Source organism: Mya arenaria, chromosome 10 (genome assembly GCF_026914265.1).
Source record: "Mya arenaria isolate MELC-2E11 chromosome 10, ASM2691426v1".
NCBI lineage: Eukaryota > Metazoa > Mollusca > Bivalvia > Myida > Myidae > Mya > Mya arenaria.
In genome coordinates this window covers 37,004,515-37,021,979 of record NC_069131.1, presented here as the reverse complement: position 1 = coordinate 37,021,979, position 17,465 = coordinate 37,004,515, and the positions used below count along the sequence as shown (strand labels likewise).

The 17,465-nt window shown below is 34.0% G+C and overlaps 1 protein-coding gene across 1 annotated transcript; it reads left to right on the top strand.

The window, feature by feature from the left end:
* The first annotated feature begins 1,050 nt into the window (after positions 1–1,050).
* On the top strand, positions 1,051–15,020 carry LOC128205377 (uncharacterized). The gene is made up of 3 exons (XM_052906960.1): positions 1,051–1,478; positions 6,172–6,315; positions 14,423–15,020. Exons 1-3 carry the CDS (start codon positions 1,286–1,288, stop codon positions 14,608–14,610), a joined length of 525 nt encoding a protein of 174 aa, XP_052762920.1. The 5' UTR covers positions 1,051–1,285; the 3' UTR covers positions 14,611–15,020.
* Positions 15,021–17,465: the final 2,445 nt, after the last annotated feature.

Below are 17,465 nucleotides of genomic sequence, written 5' to 3'. Positions count from 1 at the left end.
GTAATCGTACTTTTAGGTTCCCGTGCGATCTTACACACTTTGTTAATAAACGATGAGACTAGTGTATGGTATGGTTGTATTGTTTGTATGTTTCGTTTCTGTTGTTTGTTTTGCCACAAACATGAACCCTTAAACAGTAAATGCATATTTGTAAAATAGAAGAAATACATATTTTTGTGAATCCGGTGTAATGGTACCAACGCGAACTGCAATCGCACTCAAAATAGTAAACATTGCTGATAATACCGACAATTCAGCGAACCCAGATTGGTAATCTGTTGAAGACAGCTTAGGGATAAAAATTCCCATCGCGCAATGCAGCTATGCTACGATATAAGTACAGTTGACCTTGAAATGTCAATCAGCACCAGCTGAGAAAACCATTTGCGTTTGATTCAGCTGTAATGCGAGACCAGCACTGTTTACAGAAGTGTCTGTTTTGTCAATGAATGCAATGATGTTGAAGTGCTACAATGGCAATGCCCGCTTTATGGGTTTTATTGTTTCAAGAATCACCAAGTCGTAATAGACAACGATTCAAAGGAACTCAAAATAAGTTAATGTAAAGGTATTATCTTAGCTATGCCCGTGTGTCTTAGCTTACGTGTTTTATTTAGGTATTTTATAGATCGTATGCTTACTTGAATAATTTGTCTATTTATTTGATTCAATTTAAACGATCTGAATACTGGTTTTTAACTTTTGTTGACAACAATAAAAAACAAATTCATACATCATAAATAGTTCAAAAATCAATCAAAACGTTTGTTTTGGTCCTTTTCTTGTGAATTATGGACTTCTACATATATATATTCTACACTCTTGAAATGAAAGATCCGCTAGAAATTCTCTAGGTTTAACAATGATGAGAATGAAACCTCTTGAGAGTTTTTTTTATATTTTAAACTGGATGTCTAGGTCATTCTTTATTACATATTTCCCTTTGGTAAGAAACAAGGAAGTTGAAACAACACTGTAATGTTTCGTTTACATTTTCAACTCCTGGATTTAATTGTTTCGGAGTCTTCATTGACAGCAGTTTTATTTTCCTGTGAAATTTATAGACGTGTTTATTAGTTTGTGAGAATATTATGTGATTTAAAATAGAAACAAATCATGCAGGTCTCCTTTAGAAATGTACATGAACATATGTTTCATACATGTATCTCCCATTAGTTAGTATGATAACATTAGAAATCAGGACCACAATCTGAACTATATTGGATTTAGAATAAATCGGTGTTATGTCACATGACCTTTGCAGTGACGAACTACTTATTACGTAATGTCACTTTTGGAGAACCTTGGATTTATGTGTCTGGTTGTTACCGTTGCGGCCATGTTTATCAGTGTCGTGACGCCATATTGGGTAGTTGATGATATCATGAAACCGATGCACAAAGGTTTGTTAGCGAATTGTGAGGAGGACATGTGTACTTGGATTTTTCAAGATGTGAGGATAAGCAAAGAGTTTCCAGGTAGAGTATTTCCTTTGGTTGTTGTATTTTTTTAATCATGTGGCATTGGTTAATACTATTGATTACAGAGATTCTCTAGAAAAAGAATGCCGCTCAAGCAAATACTAAAGGATGGAGAGGATGGAGCGTTGAAAGTAGTGTTTTACTATTGCTAACAATAAAGCTTCCCAATTAAACCTATATGTTATGTAATTTTGTTTTGTCACGGTTGTTTGACTTTTGCAGGATGCAGTTAAGTCCAGATTGTATTGTAAAGAAATTGCAACTTATTTGCTCTTATCATTTTTTCCGAATTAATCATTATACAGCTAGATTGGTATTAGACTTAAAGAATACCTTCTTCGATCTGAGATACAAGCACTGGTAACGATAACAATAATTATAAAACATACACCAAGTACGAAAACGATAATCGTTTTATTTACTCTATAATATAAAAAAATAGTTTTAGATAAACGTATCTTTCATTTCTGTTTCAATTGTACATGTATTGCGAAAATTATTATTCCCACACTTTCTTATCTTATAACAATGGACAATTGACTTACTTCAAAGACATAAGCAAAACCGGAAACAAATGTGTTTTTATTCCCATAATTGTTGTGGTTCCGATAATGACCCAGGCCTGCATTGTTTCAGTTATAATTATGTCAACAACATACTAGACATGATGTTTAACGAACTATTTACTTAATAAGTGATCACGATATAGATGTCGATTTTTGAAATCATAGCTAGTTTGGTCAGCATCATTGGGGAAAAAGAATATTAAATTTAAGCAGTATGTTTATGAATTTGGTTTGTTTACGTTCCAAATCCCCAAACATCGCGTTCCAAAACAAAAAAACCAAATCAAGGCATATTTTTCTCCCACCTCAGATAAGTAGATCCATTAATTTAACCATGCTAGAAATTCTTATCTTGCCCACGGGCAAAGATAAAATGCCCGTATATAACTTCTTTTAATGGTCACCACATTGTAATTACCTCCCTTGTTGAAGACTGCCGTCTGTAGCGCATCATGGAAACCTTGTCTTGTGGCAATATTTAGAACGCTAGTTAATTATTTCTCGCTTCAAATGTCACCAGAAAACTGTTTTCACGCACCTTTCAAGAAATAATGCTTCACTCTTCTTAGAACTATTTAAAGACCGATCAGACCATTTACATACTCTGAATCACTTCGCGAATATCCATGACAACCACGAATTATTGCATATCCGTACGCAATTATTTTCACTAAGCGCAAAAGAGTTCCAGCCAAAAAAATACATTTTTACTTAATTTTGTTTAACTGAGGTTTTCCGCAAAACACCCTACGCTCGGGTCGGAATGAACCTATCTTACACTCTCGGCCATGGAAGATACTTATAGTCTGCACCCAAATTTAATTGCCAGGCGTGTGTCATTTATTAAATTATTTATTTAAACGTTTACCTCTTCGTCCTTGAAAATGCTTAAATAGAATGCCAGGCTGCAGGATCAACAATCTATCTGACGCAATCTTTGTCTACATTCTGTCATTGTAATTTTACAAAATACGCAAAGGTGAATAAGATAGTTTTGAGGAGGATATGTTGCAAAGAACATAATTATCATGGAAGGATCATGGTGTTAACGTTAGAGTTTTCGCAAATTTGGGCGAGCGCCCTCTCTTTAAGATCCGGAAATTTTAGCAAAAACAAATTGGCTGTTTTGTCTGGAATTTAGCATTCTGGTGTGTGATTATTGATATATTTTTTCTCTGACATTTGATAAAAAATGCAACAATGTTAGCATAAATCCGCGAGTTATTTACTCTAGTTTGTTTTCAAAGAAACACGTAGGTTTTGATACTTATAGAAGGCTTCATTTGTGAAAAGAAAATGTTGCATGCAACGAATGATAGTTATCAAATAATGTTTCAACCACCACCAAACGCAATATTAAAAGAGAAACCAGTATCAAACGTTAGCAACACCATTAATTAACGTTCAATTTAACGAAAGTAATTTCAAGTCAGTTATTCGGAAATTTGAAAATCTTGAAATGAGAAAAATTTTCGCTTGTATATTTTAAATATCCACATAATTAAATCAACTTGAAATATTGAACACATTAAATAAGCTCTATTCCAATATGTAATCCTCACAAACTAATTAAATTAGATCCAATATTTTATAAATGTTTTAGCACATGTGAATGGTTTATAAAGGCTAGTTTACTTTATAAAGAAACTTCTATTGTTTACATAAGCCAAGATTAGACAAGTTTTCACTGATATACAAAATGAAAATGTTCCAAAACATTCTACATAACAAATCCTGAAGAACTTTCTTTCATCTCCGGGTATGACTTTACAACGGTAAGGCATTGAACTACGCAAGGCAAAACGCACGGAAGCCAAGACCAAAACATATGTTCTCAAAAAGCACGGCAATTTTAACGGAAAACACTGAAATTCAATGAAACTTTTTTTCAATGGTTTTTGCCTTGTTTTTCGTTGTTTTATTTCTGTACCAATCATTTGTTGTTGTTTTTTTGTTAATTTCTGTGCTGTTTTCCTTGCTTTTCGGTGATTTCGGTGAGGCTAGAAAAAAATAACAAGTAATTCCAAAACAGTCAAAAGCTTGTAAAACAAATGTTTAATTTGGATTTCTGCAATGTTTTTTGTTATTTTCAGTATTAAGAAAAAAACCTGTCAGTGTCTAGACTTTACGTCTATATCCATTAATTTGATTTGCTTCAACTTCAACTGGCAACTGAAGGTTTTCGTTGGCTTAGTGGTCTAGGTAGGTGGACATTTTGCCACAAGTCTGCACAAAACATCAAACTGGCAAAACGTTGCTTTAATGTGAGGAAATCGGATCTTACGTACAATGCATGCACTAAAACTGGCATTTAAACGTGTCCAATTTGGTTATTTGTATGTTTTCAAAACATTGATTCGATGCATGGTAATAGACTTGATTTATTAAAAGTTGGTTATTGTAATGGCCGTTTAGCCCAGTATCAAAATTGATACCCAAGACAGAATGCCCTTTATTAAAACGTTGTTATATTATCAGCAAATTGGGTCTTTCTTACCTTATATGCACGAAATTAGAATTTTAACTTGCTCGTTAGTGTTATGGTTTTGCCTTAGTCGATGCTAGAAGACTTGATGTATTAAAACATGTTCGTTGTCATTGTTGTTTGCGCCCTCCAAAATATTTGATGTTAGCCATAACTTTGTACTTAATTGTTTGTTTTGTGTAGCTACATAGCTTGCCACATCACTTTAGATTGAATATTTTGGGGATATTTATCTCCATACGTCTCTAATGACATAAAACAACTGCAAACCAAGAGTAGAATATCAGCAACAAATTAAAACACTCTACACTTTTCAAAGCGCTGTAGAAACAACCACAGCATTTTAAAGCAACATTTAAGTACAACCAATGGATCTATAAAACCAACAGTGCCATGGCAAGTGCAATTTTTGTCAAGGACACCGAGTATAACAGCATTTACAAGTGTTGCGGTGAAAGGTTTTAGACGCTTATGGTCGAGTTGCAATATGTCTTGAGGAAACACACCTGCAATCTAATAGTTTTTAATGTTTTGATAACGTAATGTCTCGGCTCACGCAGTTGATATAAATAGATGACCATGGCATTATGAAATAAGCGTCTAAATGCCAAGCCAATAGAAAAAAATAATGTATGTGCATGTTTCCACGTACAATATTACTTAACATGTAAATATTCTATTTCTCAAATGACCTTCACGATGAGTGAGAGTGAGAGTATCGTTATTCTAATGACTGCATGTTATTTCTTGATATAGCTATGACATTAAGCTGTAAAAACATATTTGAATACACCTCGGTAACTTTTAAGTAAACAAGCCTGGTTTCTTTCGACAAGTATGGTCTGCAGTTGTGATCGTAGAAAATGCTAATTTTGTTTCAATGAATCTTTACTTAAACGATATTCGAATGAGTGAACATCTTTAGTTTCCTCGTACTTTTGTGTGTGTGTTTTTAAACTGATTTATGGGTTAGAGCAGGATTACCCTAACCATTTATGACAAATTCGTCATTATTCTTTGCAGGTTATATTACAATATCGTGTTGTATCATCGTCTCTAACTACAACAAGAAAGAGTTATAACGATAAATGGAAATCCGATATGTGCTCAAAAAGACTGAACTGAACATGAATCAATCTCTTCCGAGGGCCTTGACATTGTAGCTTGTTGAGGCCAAGCTTACCTTGTTTATAATATGCAATTGTACTTCTTGGAAGTATCAGCTACAGGATTTATGTAACTGATTTTGTATTATTTTTTTTTCTTTTCAGCACAGTTCAACATGACTCAAAATTGTATGTCCGTGGCATAGTTTATGTGCCTAATTGAGCTCCTTGTGGACATCTTGGGTTTTTATAGCCATCACCATACAAAGTTGTTTACTTATCACTTCAGCGTTATTCAATGCAATATAAAGTCTTATGCTTTTGACCCTGTATATAGGACTATAGGTTTTAAAGATGCAAACATGCTCCCTGTTTGACATGTATCGTCGGTTTTACCTCCATATATTATATTACATTATGTTTTTAGCCGTAGCCCTAGGCCAAATCTATATATGTGTGGCCATCCCCTACCTGCACTTGTTTCATCTGTAAATTTATCTTTTATAACTAGAATTTATTATTGTTTTTTTCAGCATGGTTCAAGGCGACGCAGGGTTTGATGTCAGTGGCGCTGGTCCTAGGCCTCCTGGCTCTACTGGTGGCCACCATATCTCTGTGTTGCACGTGTCACAGATGTAGCCCTCATCAACCTATTTGTGGATTTCTCATTGTCGCATGTGAGTAGTTCAATGGGTAATGAAAATATCATTGTAATTTATATTGCATTAGTATATGTAAATGCAAAAGATTGGTGCATAATCTTTGCTTGTCGTTATATCACATTTGGCTTTTCGCATAAATATTGGCTTCATTTACTTCACTTTAAGTTGATGTGTAAAGAAATGAACGTTTAAATGTTATCTGAACGATACAAATATATGATAAATGGCATAAAAACAACACAGTTGTTCGGCATCAGTAAGTGTAAGGGTTGTCAATTAGCTTTGTGAGTAACACTACAGAGAATTTCTACCCGTAGTCGAACAAACTTGTCTATAAACGTGCACATGCTGTCTACATGAAACCTTCTAAGACACAATGAGAACAACGGAGACAAGTCCGCAAGTCGAATTCGAATTCAAAAATAAACTCTGTTTCTCAGACACTACAGACGTTTTATTTTTATGTTTCTGTCGCGCCGATGATGTGCCAAAAGTCCCATTACTTTAAGCGACTGGAAATAAGTTCACCATATTCTTTGAGCACTTATTCCTAAACTAGTACAAGGGCTGTCAATTGTTTTTCTCAAAGAATTCCTGTGTGTTCAGCTTCAGCAACGATGCAATTAGGTAGTGTTAGGAATGTGCTGTATGTGCACGAAGCACCAGTTACCTCATTACTTCTTGGAAATGAATATTTCGTGTTGGGCATGTTGCAACGATAAAACATTTTCGAACAATTTAGGATAGGATAGGATAATAGAAACAATCACTCAATGTATGCGAACAAAACCAAAATTCAAACTTTTGCCATTATTTTTAGTCTGTGAATGTTCTAAACCATGAATGTTCAAGTAAATATGTACATGTATAATGTCTGACTTTTTGGCATGCATTTAGCCAAGTGATGGCCGATTTTTGGTTACCGAAAATCATTACTAACCAAACAAGATCATAATTAGTATAGCATGCACAAAAAAATATTCTTGGGAGAGTCGCCAAACTGCTATGAATATAATCAGACAAATACGCCGAAATACTACGCCGTATTACTACACTTACGACAGTGAAAACACAAAGGCCTTGAAAGCTCTAAGACCATGAATCTCATCGATTTATTCCTCTAAATGGACGAGCTAAAATGTAAATATGAATCATGGTTCGTGCGTTTACACGTGCGTGTATAAAAATATATGATTTTATGTTCATGTAATAAAATCTGGTCCTGATACTAGATGTATTGAACGGGAAACTTAAGCTCTCAGATGTAAACTAGGTTTTAAATTTTATCACATGAAAGCATGTGTGTACCGGCTTTAACATTTGAAAAATGACAAGTCCCTGGGTATTGCAATTTTACGTTGAAAAGTTAATGCATGTCTAGATAGGTTTATAGTTATTGCAATCAAATGCAGGAACATGCTATCGAGCAGATGTATAAACGTCAAAGAAATAAAAACGAAGGATTAAAATTGCCTGAACATGCAACATGGAATTTTAAGAACAGAACAGAACAGAACAGACATTTTATTAAGACTTATACTAATGTACATTGTCTAATCACATATAATAATTCACTTAAATATGTCATGTGTTTGTACAAGGTAAGTTTAAAAGTTGAACAAATATTTGTGTTACAGGAGCGTTATGCAATTATTATTATCTACTATAAGGTATAAATATGTAAACGCAGTAGTGTAACAGCTTCATAAACAGGCTATAAAAGAGGATGAACAGAATTATGTATCATTGTTTAGAATACAGTTACGGATACATAGTGATTCCTTAACGTATTTACAGAGCTTAATAAGCTCAAATCTATTAACAGAGTTTAATAGTTGGTGATATTTAAACACGGAGGGGCGAACATAATAATGACGTTTAATGTATTTCTGTCTTATAACTAAATAACATGGGCATATACATACAAAATGGTATTCATCTTCAATATCAAGATGGTTACAACACATACAGTAGCGTTCATTGCGCGGTGTATTATTTCTGGCATATCGTCCAGTTTGTATCCTTAATGGATGTACAGATAATCGTAATCTACAAATATAAAGTCGGTATTTCCTTGGTAGTATATTCAGATATTCTTCATACTGGAATGCATTTTTAAATACCTTATACATATCAAGAACAGAGCTATTAGATAATGAACCATGCCATTCCTGCTTAAATGTATCTATAACTCTACATTTAAATTCGTGAACAAATGTATTTACGTTTACATTTTGTACATTATCAAATATATGTGTAAAACCATAATCATTAAGAAGTTTTTTAACATTGGTAACCCAATTGGAATATCCTTTATTACTATCAGCTACTGCTTGCAGATATACAACACTAATCAATATATTATTAGTGTTAGCTATTTTCAACCAGTACTTAATTATACGTATGTATCTAGAAATATATAAAGGATATCTACCTAATTCTCCGTATACACTAGCAGTACAAGTGTTGATTTTAACATGTAATAATCTTTTACAGAACTTCAAATGAATACGTTCTATTTCTTTCGATTTAGTATAACCCCATATTTCACATGAATAGTTTAATATAGACCCTACAAAGGCGTCAAACAACTGACAAAATATATGAGGCTTTAGATCATACTCTTTACATTTATACAGTAACACATTTAAAGCCTTTAAAGCTTTTCCAGCTAAATATTCTTGGTTTAATGCATAATTACCAGTATAGTTAAAAACAGTTCCTAGGTAGTTAAAATCGCTAACGACTTCGATGTTTTGGCCATCATAGGTCCAGCTTTCATGCGGTAATAAACGTCCGCGCTTACGAAATACCATAATTTTAGTTTTATTTGTATTTACTCTAAGACCCCAAGTATTACAATAAGTATTAAGTAAATCCAATTGATGTTGAGTTTCAGCCGGTGTCTTTCCTAAAATGGCCATATCATCGGCAAACAGTAACATAATTAATATAACGTCATCTATGTTTATACCAGAATTAACGCTATCTTGTAAAAACAATTCTAGGTCTTCGACAAATAGTGAAAATAATATTGGGGACATTACCTCCCCTTGTCGTAAGCCAACTGCATAACTAAAGTATTCTGAGTATGATGAACATGATTTTACACAAGATTTAACATTTTGATACATATCTTTCATAACATTCAATATTTTCCCTTGAATACCACATTTATATAATTTCAGCCACAGCGCATTTCTATAAATAGTATCAAAACACTTCATCATATCGACAAATATAACGTACAATCGTTTATTTTCGTTCATATATTTTTGCACTAATGACGTAAGTAAAAATATAGCGTCGACAGTCGATCGACCTTTACGAAATCCGAATTGTGCGTCCGAAATAATATTATTGTTATCGCATATAAATTCAATGCGTTTATTTAATACAGTCGTAAACAATTTTGAAAAGCAACTAACTAGAGTAATACCCCTATAATTGTTAACATCATTTACACCGCCTTTTTTATGCAATGGTACAATAATCCCTACTGTCCATTTATCCGGATAACAACCGGAGATCAAAATACAGTTAAATATATCACATATGTGTGCAGCAAGTATGTCGGCACATTCAATAAAATATTCATTTAACATGCAATCATTACCATTAGATTTACAACGTTTTAATGCTTTAATAGCTTTCTTCACCCCATCAATACTAATCGGATTATCTAATTCAGGGTATACAATATTAGGCTGGCTGAAGTCATTATTATTACAAAACGATTCTGCTTCTTCATTGGAACAATCTACTTTATTATTACTAAGATTTTCAAAAAACAATTTGAACTCATCTAACGAAATATTGTTCTTTGCACTCTTTTTTTTAGTTTTAAAATACTTCCAAAAATCTTTTGGCGAGTGTGTCTTCAAATTTTCTATTTCCTGCATTTTACGTCTATACATTTGGCCTTTTTTTCTACGGATCAAATCTTTATATAACTTTCTCTTTTGACATAATATCAAACGACTTTCATCATTCTTATTAGCATTATACAATTTCAAAGCATCTAAATAACAAGTGCGTGCATTTATACAATCCACATCAAACCAATCTGCATTTCTCATACAATCATCGTTGTCAAATACAGGTACATCACTAAACGTACATTGTTTGGAGAATAAAGGATCCGCCACACTCCGAACAATATTTGTGAACGAATTTACAACATTATTAACGGATTCCTTATTTGTACAATCAATTTGACTAACAACAGTATTAAATTGTGGTAACATAGAAATAATTCCTGCTCGAAACTGAGCTTTACAATTACTATTCCATCTATACTTAACATCATTGTATTTATTAAGCTTAGGTGTTTTATTGTTACAATGTATTGAAAAATATAACGGGGCGTGATCACTCCACTCATTAAATGATCCGATTGTAAAATACTTTAACAATGAAAAATTGCGCTCATGTGCTAAAAGATAATCTATAGCAGAAGAGCCGTTATGGGAAAAATAAGTATATTGGTTCGTATTGCCTACTCGACCGTTTAATATGCGTAAACATTTAGATTTACAAATATCTAATAAACGTATACCATGATTGTTAACTCTAGGGTCGATTGAGGCCCTAATAGAAGCAAAATCAGGCTCATAATCTATATCATCAATGGAAGAATTAAAATGATCGTGAGTAATAAAGTCACGCTTATTGCCAACGCGGCTATTTAAATCACCAAAAACAAAGACTTTCCCTAGTTCCTCAAAAAAAGATACATCATTTTCTAACAATTCAAAAAGATCAACATTAATAGTATTATATGCTGGTGAGTCTTCTCCCCATATATAAGCACCACAAATATATACATCATCGTCCATATTAAAAAATGTTTTATCGAGTTTAAGCCAAACAATAGTGTCTAAATTATTTTTAACAACTGTAATACCATCTTTTAAATGATCTTTGTAATATATTAAAACGCCACCACTATTTCTACGAGCATTCCTATGCTGGAATTTTCTATATAAATTATGCGAAACATAACCATTCAAATTAATCTTACTGTTAGAATTACTCCATGATTCAAAAAGAAAACAAATATCATGAGATGAAATAATATTTACAAAATCGGCACTATTTTGCTTAATAGCAGTAAGTCCCTGAACATTCCAGGAGAGCACACGGAGTTCATCCTCCACGCATCCCTAGTCCCTTACAGCGACACCGTTAACATATAGCGTATCGTAGGCTATCCAGGAAGTCTTACCAAGTCTTCGTGCTTCCTTCATCTTCGGTACGAGCTTGCGGCGCTTGGCAACCACTTCCGGGGGAAATTGTTCGAACACATTGAAGGACGTACCGATAAGCTCTTTGTATTGCCTACGTACAAGCTCCCTATCCTTAAAATAGGTAAACTTGGCAACAATAGACCTCGTCTTGCCTGGAGTCGGTGCGCTCGGGGAGCGGTGAACGCGCTCGAACCGGAAGCCCTCGGCGGTTTCTTTCGCAATCTTCATCGCCTCCTGGATGTGCTTGCGCAGCTTTTTCTCTGTTGCCTCAATAGATTCGTGACCGGCGTCCTCTTGAATCCCAGTAAACACAAGGTTGTTGCGCATTGATTGGGATTTCAAATACGCAACATCGTCCCGCAAACTGGCTCTATCTTTCTCAAGGTCTGAGATTCTGTTTTGCAGCAGCCCCGTCTCAATGTCCATGCCATCTACCTTTTCTTCCACCCTGGCAACGCGCTCGTCCGTCCGTTTGTTCCGCTCGTCCACCACAACCCACATACTTTTCAGTTCCTTCTCAAAATTCCCCATTCTTTCCTCAAGCTTATCGAGTGCCCCCAGCTTATTTTCCACTTGACCCAACCTGCCATTTATGCTTTCGAGTAGCTTCACAATATAAGAGTTGGTGGGTTCCTTACTACCTTCTGCCATATTGGAGCTGATGGGTGGGGTAACGTTCACCTCAGAGTCCGCACAAAATACACTAGTATCTACTGCAGTGTTAACATTATCCTCTGCATATAAAACATAATTAGTTTGACCAAGAATTTCACTGACAGAAATGTCAATAGATTGTTCCTCTGAAGGGCCTCTTTGTTTTGCGAGTTTTCTATTGTTTGTTGAATCACTATCATTTCCACTACTATTCCTATCCTTGCGCTTTTTGTTTGATTTTTTAGTCATGTTAATAAGAAGTTCCACATCATGATCAAATAAATTCCCAAGTTTGAACCGTCGAATATCACTTAAATATCCCAAATATATATTTTCCTATACGATTTGAAAAACGCGGCCATTACTACGTACTACGTACGTCACGTGACATCTCCATCTTGTCAATCTTGTCTTAAGAAAAGTCTATAGTGTAATGGCAATGAACAAATTCGCAGTTGTTTTGTTTTGCAGGCTTTTTCTGTTAGAGAAAACAATGAAAGGGTATGAAAGGGTATGTCAATTATGTAGTTGGCATCATTCTGTTAAAACCGTAATCGTTCCAGGAATTTTGCCTGTGCACGCTATATTATAAATTAGTTTGGCCTTTTAATTTAATCTTGTAGGAACGCAATTAGTGTTCCAAACATACAAATTGAAAGCGCTGACAGCGATAAAAGGCTCTGGGTGAGATAAGAGATTTTACTCTTTTACAATTCTTTTCACAGTAAATAAAATAAAATCCTAAATATATTTTCGGTGTAACCGATTAAGTGCCTGTCATTACCTAAGACAAAGTTAAGTATATTAATGAATTTTAATACAATTACAGTCCAGACTCGCTATGTCGACGTCGGATATCTCGACTTTCCGGTTGTGTCGACTCTTTTCTCTGGTCCCGAATTTATTCCTTCTTATTCTATATAAAACAAATCTGCTTGTGTCGATTTTTATATCTCGATTTTTTCGCTATGTTGGCTTCATGTCGCTAAATTACCGTGCGTGTCAAAATAACAAACTGTCATAATTTGGTGCAAAATTAAATTTGTTTGTTTATGTTTTTGATTAAAGAGACATTTATTGCACCCCCCCCCATTTATTGCTCAAAAGACATTTATTGAAACGCACGAGGACGCCTATGACATCATGGGAAAATTCGACAACAATGAAAGTTACGTGACGAAGAAATTTCTCTACACTGCATGTAGAAAACAAACTTTTTAATACCAATTAATTGAACAGAATTAAATAAAATTGACACAAATAAAAAAAATCACTTTATTTTTCAATAATACGTTTGCTGTTTTCAAGACGGTAATATGTAACAAGACCATTCATTTGCAGTAGTCGGACATCGGACATTAATCGAACTCAAATGTGCTGGGATTGGTGATATTTATTTTGTAATTCGGATGTGTCGAATGTTCGTTATGTCGACTTTTTCCCTAGGTCCCGACAAAGTCGACATCACGAGTTTCGACTGTAGCTAGTTTCCTAACATTTAATGATAAACCAATATATACTTAGGTGTATGAACATTGCTTTCATCACGCAAGTTTGTTGTTAGTTTAAAGTTAATTAGATAAATTCCGATATTGGATGAGTACGTTTTGACTATTTGCTGTAGGTAATTGAAGGCAAAGTCTTTAAGTGAACACATGTCCTGCAAAATTAGCTGAAATTATCTAGTCCCCTCAGTTTCGCGCCAAGATTAATTCAAGATTTTACGGCTTGCCTTTAAATTCACTTTAACGTTGCATACTTATGAATGTATCCAAATAAAGTGGTATTTAATTTATCATTATTTTAAACCGCTAACGCCATATGTTCCATTGTGTAACCCCGGCGCATTTATCATTTGAACATGTCACGTCAAAACAAAGATGAGACGCTATCTGATTTTGATTCGAGGCCTTCGAGCTACAGGCTAAAATGGGTTTATCATTTCAATATGTCAGTTCAAGCAAAATCCATTCATATCAATAGTTGCATATATGAATACAGAATTTACGAATGTAAAAGATTAAAAGTCAGCATTAGGAGTTTCAATGACACCAGTAGATTATGTATACCATACAACTACACCTTATTTAAAGCAAGGTTTCACTTGATACAGACTTGATATGTTGATTGTGTATATAAATTCAAGCAAGTTCAAATGCACACTTAACCTGACAGACTTGACAATTCTACAAAAATACATACACTCTTATATCTTTCAGCGGTGGCTATATCGGTAGGCATCGTGATATTCGGGATCAAGGCGAAGCAGGACTGGGGCATAGACTTACAGGTGGAAACAATGTCTAAAGGCCGGTTTGGTTGGTCATTTTGGACGGCCATAGGTGCCGCGGCCAGCGCCCTGCTGACTTCTACCATATACTGTTGTATGGAAAGAAAGAGCCAATAAATGGAGCATTGCGTGAGATGAAGATGGAATGGATGTTCCTGCATTTTACTTGTCCTAGCTTCGTAGATATTTGGCTTTCCCACGGCTCCTGCCTGTCCAGTCTAAGACTGATGGTGTTGGAAACTCAGCTTGCTCGTGTCCAAATTCTGTACACGCTGTTTTTGTACATATAAGTTTTTTGTACAAAAACATTTTTTGGATAAAAAAAGAAATTTGATACGGACATTTTGCACTACTAGAAGAATATTTGATAAATGCATATTAAACACATGTTTACCACACCGTGTGTATGTTTGTATAAGGTATAACGTCGTGGTTATATATAGCGATTGATAATCTTGTCGAAAGCTATTAAAGCTATGATAATCAAAACTATTCAAATACTTAATGCTACAATAACCTTTTTGCTTCCCTTCACATTTATGAATTGTCTAGCTGGATAGTTTAATGTTTAACATTGCAGTTATAATTTTCAATATTGTCCATATATGTCTTATTTTTCTAAAAAAAAAATGCTATTTTTCTAAGAAACATTTTATATATTGTGCTCTGTTTTTGTTTCTATACATGTTGCTGTGACGATGGGCTTTTTATGCTTAAGTCGAATACAATTTCTGTTCTGTTCTGCTTTCTTTATTTAGCTCTATATTCATATTGTGGACATCTTCCCAACGAGCGTGCGACACAATATCGTGCATTAAATGTTTAGTAAGTGTCACAAATCAAATTGATAGAGGATAATCGTTTGTTTTAGTGTAAGGACCGTAATATATTTCACCGAGTAAGCATCAAAAGCTATAGTTCACGAGTGACGTAGCCACGAGTGAAATATTTTCTTTTGGAGTACACGAGGAAAAATTTATTGCGAGCTTGAAATGAATAAAACATGTTTTTTTTTTATTCTATGCCTAAAAACAATAGAAAAAAACAATATATTGTAGTATTTATTCTAAATAAAGCGCTTCAAATTGTAAGCGAACGTATCGTCATTTCGGAAATGACGTCGTTGAAATTGTGTGGCATCTCTGTGTGCGCTGCCGTTTGATTCGAAAATGAGAGCGGGCTAAAATGTCAAAACAGTGGAAATATCAAATTGATATTATCACCGTTTGAAAGAGTGAGATATCAATTTTATTTCAGTAAAAAATCTCTATTAATAACCGGAAAGCATATAAAAAATAGATTTACTTGCCATTTTGTTCTGAAGAAAAATAATTCTAGAGCAAAACATGTACAAAAGAAAAAGCTCAAAAATAACAAATTGCACTCAATTGTTTCATGAATAGACAATGGCCTTATTTAGATACCATTCATGTTTTTGTTTCTATAATTGCAAATATAAATGCTATCAATTAAATGCAGATGACTAACACATGCGACACACATACACACACAAATGTATCTTTTGAATGTATCAAAGAACATCTTAGCTACTGTCTTATATCAGTCAGCGAAATTTCAAAGTATTTCATATACTTTGGGTGAAGTATTTGCTTTGAAATGATCTGTCTTGGAATTCTACAATAAATGCGTAGGGATGTTAAACCTTAGTACTCTTCCTACAACTATAATTCCAACATGCATAAAATACCAAGAGACCTAAAGACAAAACAACACATTTAAGAACTGTATAAGACAACGTCACGGCAGTGTGAAAATATAATTAATTATTTAAACTTTAATGAATAATGATTGTACCATTCGTTCGATCAGTAAAAAGGGACAGGCTGCCGTAGACAAAGTGCATGTGTGCTGACGAAAAATACCAGGCTGCTACAGAAAAATGATAAGGCGTTGGAAAAAGAGTACAGGGTGCTTACTATGAAAATGGCACGTAGTACTGTGCTGTGATGAACTAGGATGTAATGCATTTGCCAAGAATTATGCTAATTTTATAATGTTACAGGTTTCGGTCGCCAAATATGCATAGGAAACATATGCATAGTATCTATGCATTTTTGTCATAATAGAAGTTCTTTCAAAACAAATGAAAATGGCATTAGCATTTAATGAATAAATAAATGAGGGCACGATAAGCCCCTTATAACATGATTAAGCTTAGCTCACTATTTTTGGTTTACAATAAATTGCGTAAAAATAACTTTTTAAGAGTTTTTATACTTTGGATTAGATTTATCATTACGAAAATCACATTTAACTATTTTTCATTTGTCAAGATTCAATTCAAGTATGTATTTTGGCTAATTGAAATAAGCGACTTAAGCCTGTTAAGCTTAAGAAGTTTTAAGAAATTGGGGCCAGAAGTATGCCCATGTTAGTGTACATGAGGGTCGAAGTGTGCTACCAATAAAGACCAGGATGCTGCACCATTCAATATCTCATTATCTGAAACTACAATGTATTTGTATTGTTTAGGCTGTTGAGCCTGTTTTCAATAATTTCGCTTGTGATATTAGAACATAGGATAGCGGTTAAAGCTGCACTCTCACAGATATACCGTTTTTACAACTTTTTTTTATTTCTTGTCTTGGAAAGAGCATTTTTTGCGTTAATATCTGCCAACCAATAATAAAAGATTGCTGACAAAAGATCAGATCGCAGAATTTCATTCTTCTGTTCGAAGATTTATGTTTTATGGTTTAAACCGTTACTAACGGTGTGAGATAAATGCATAAAACATCAGTTTTTGTTCAAAAAAATAAAAATCTGCGATCTATTTTTGTCAACAATCTTATATAACTGGTTTCCATAAGTGTTCGCAAAAATTGGCTCGTTCCAAGACAAAAAATAAAAAAGTTGTCAAAACGTTCAATCTGTGAGAGTGCAGATTTAATTAAGACCACCGTTACTATGACAATGAAGAATCGAGATACTTAGTTATGCGAAAAACCGAG

What these genes read in the sequence shown, in the direction of transcription:
- LOC128205377 (XM_052906960.1), top strand. Translation starts at nt 1,286, where the DNA reads ATGTCACTTTTGGAGAACCTTGGATTTATGTGTCTGGTTGTTACCGTT. An exon ending in GATAAGCAAAGAGTTTCCAG is followed by an intron (nt 1,479 to 6,171) that starts GTAGAGTATTTC and finishes TGTTTTTTTCAG; the next exon opens with CATGGTTCAAGGCGACGCAG. An exon ending in TGGATTTCTCATTGTCGCAT is followed by an intron (nt 6,316 to 14,422) that starts GTGAGTAGTTCA and finishes TATATCTTTCAG; the next exon opens with CGGTGGCTATATCGGTAGGC.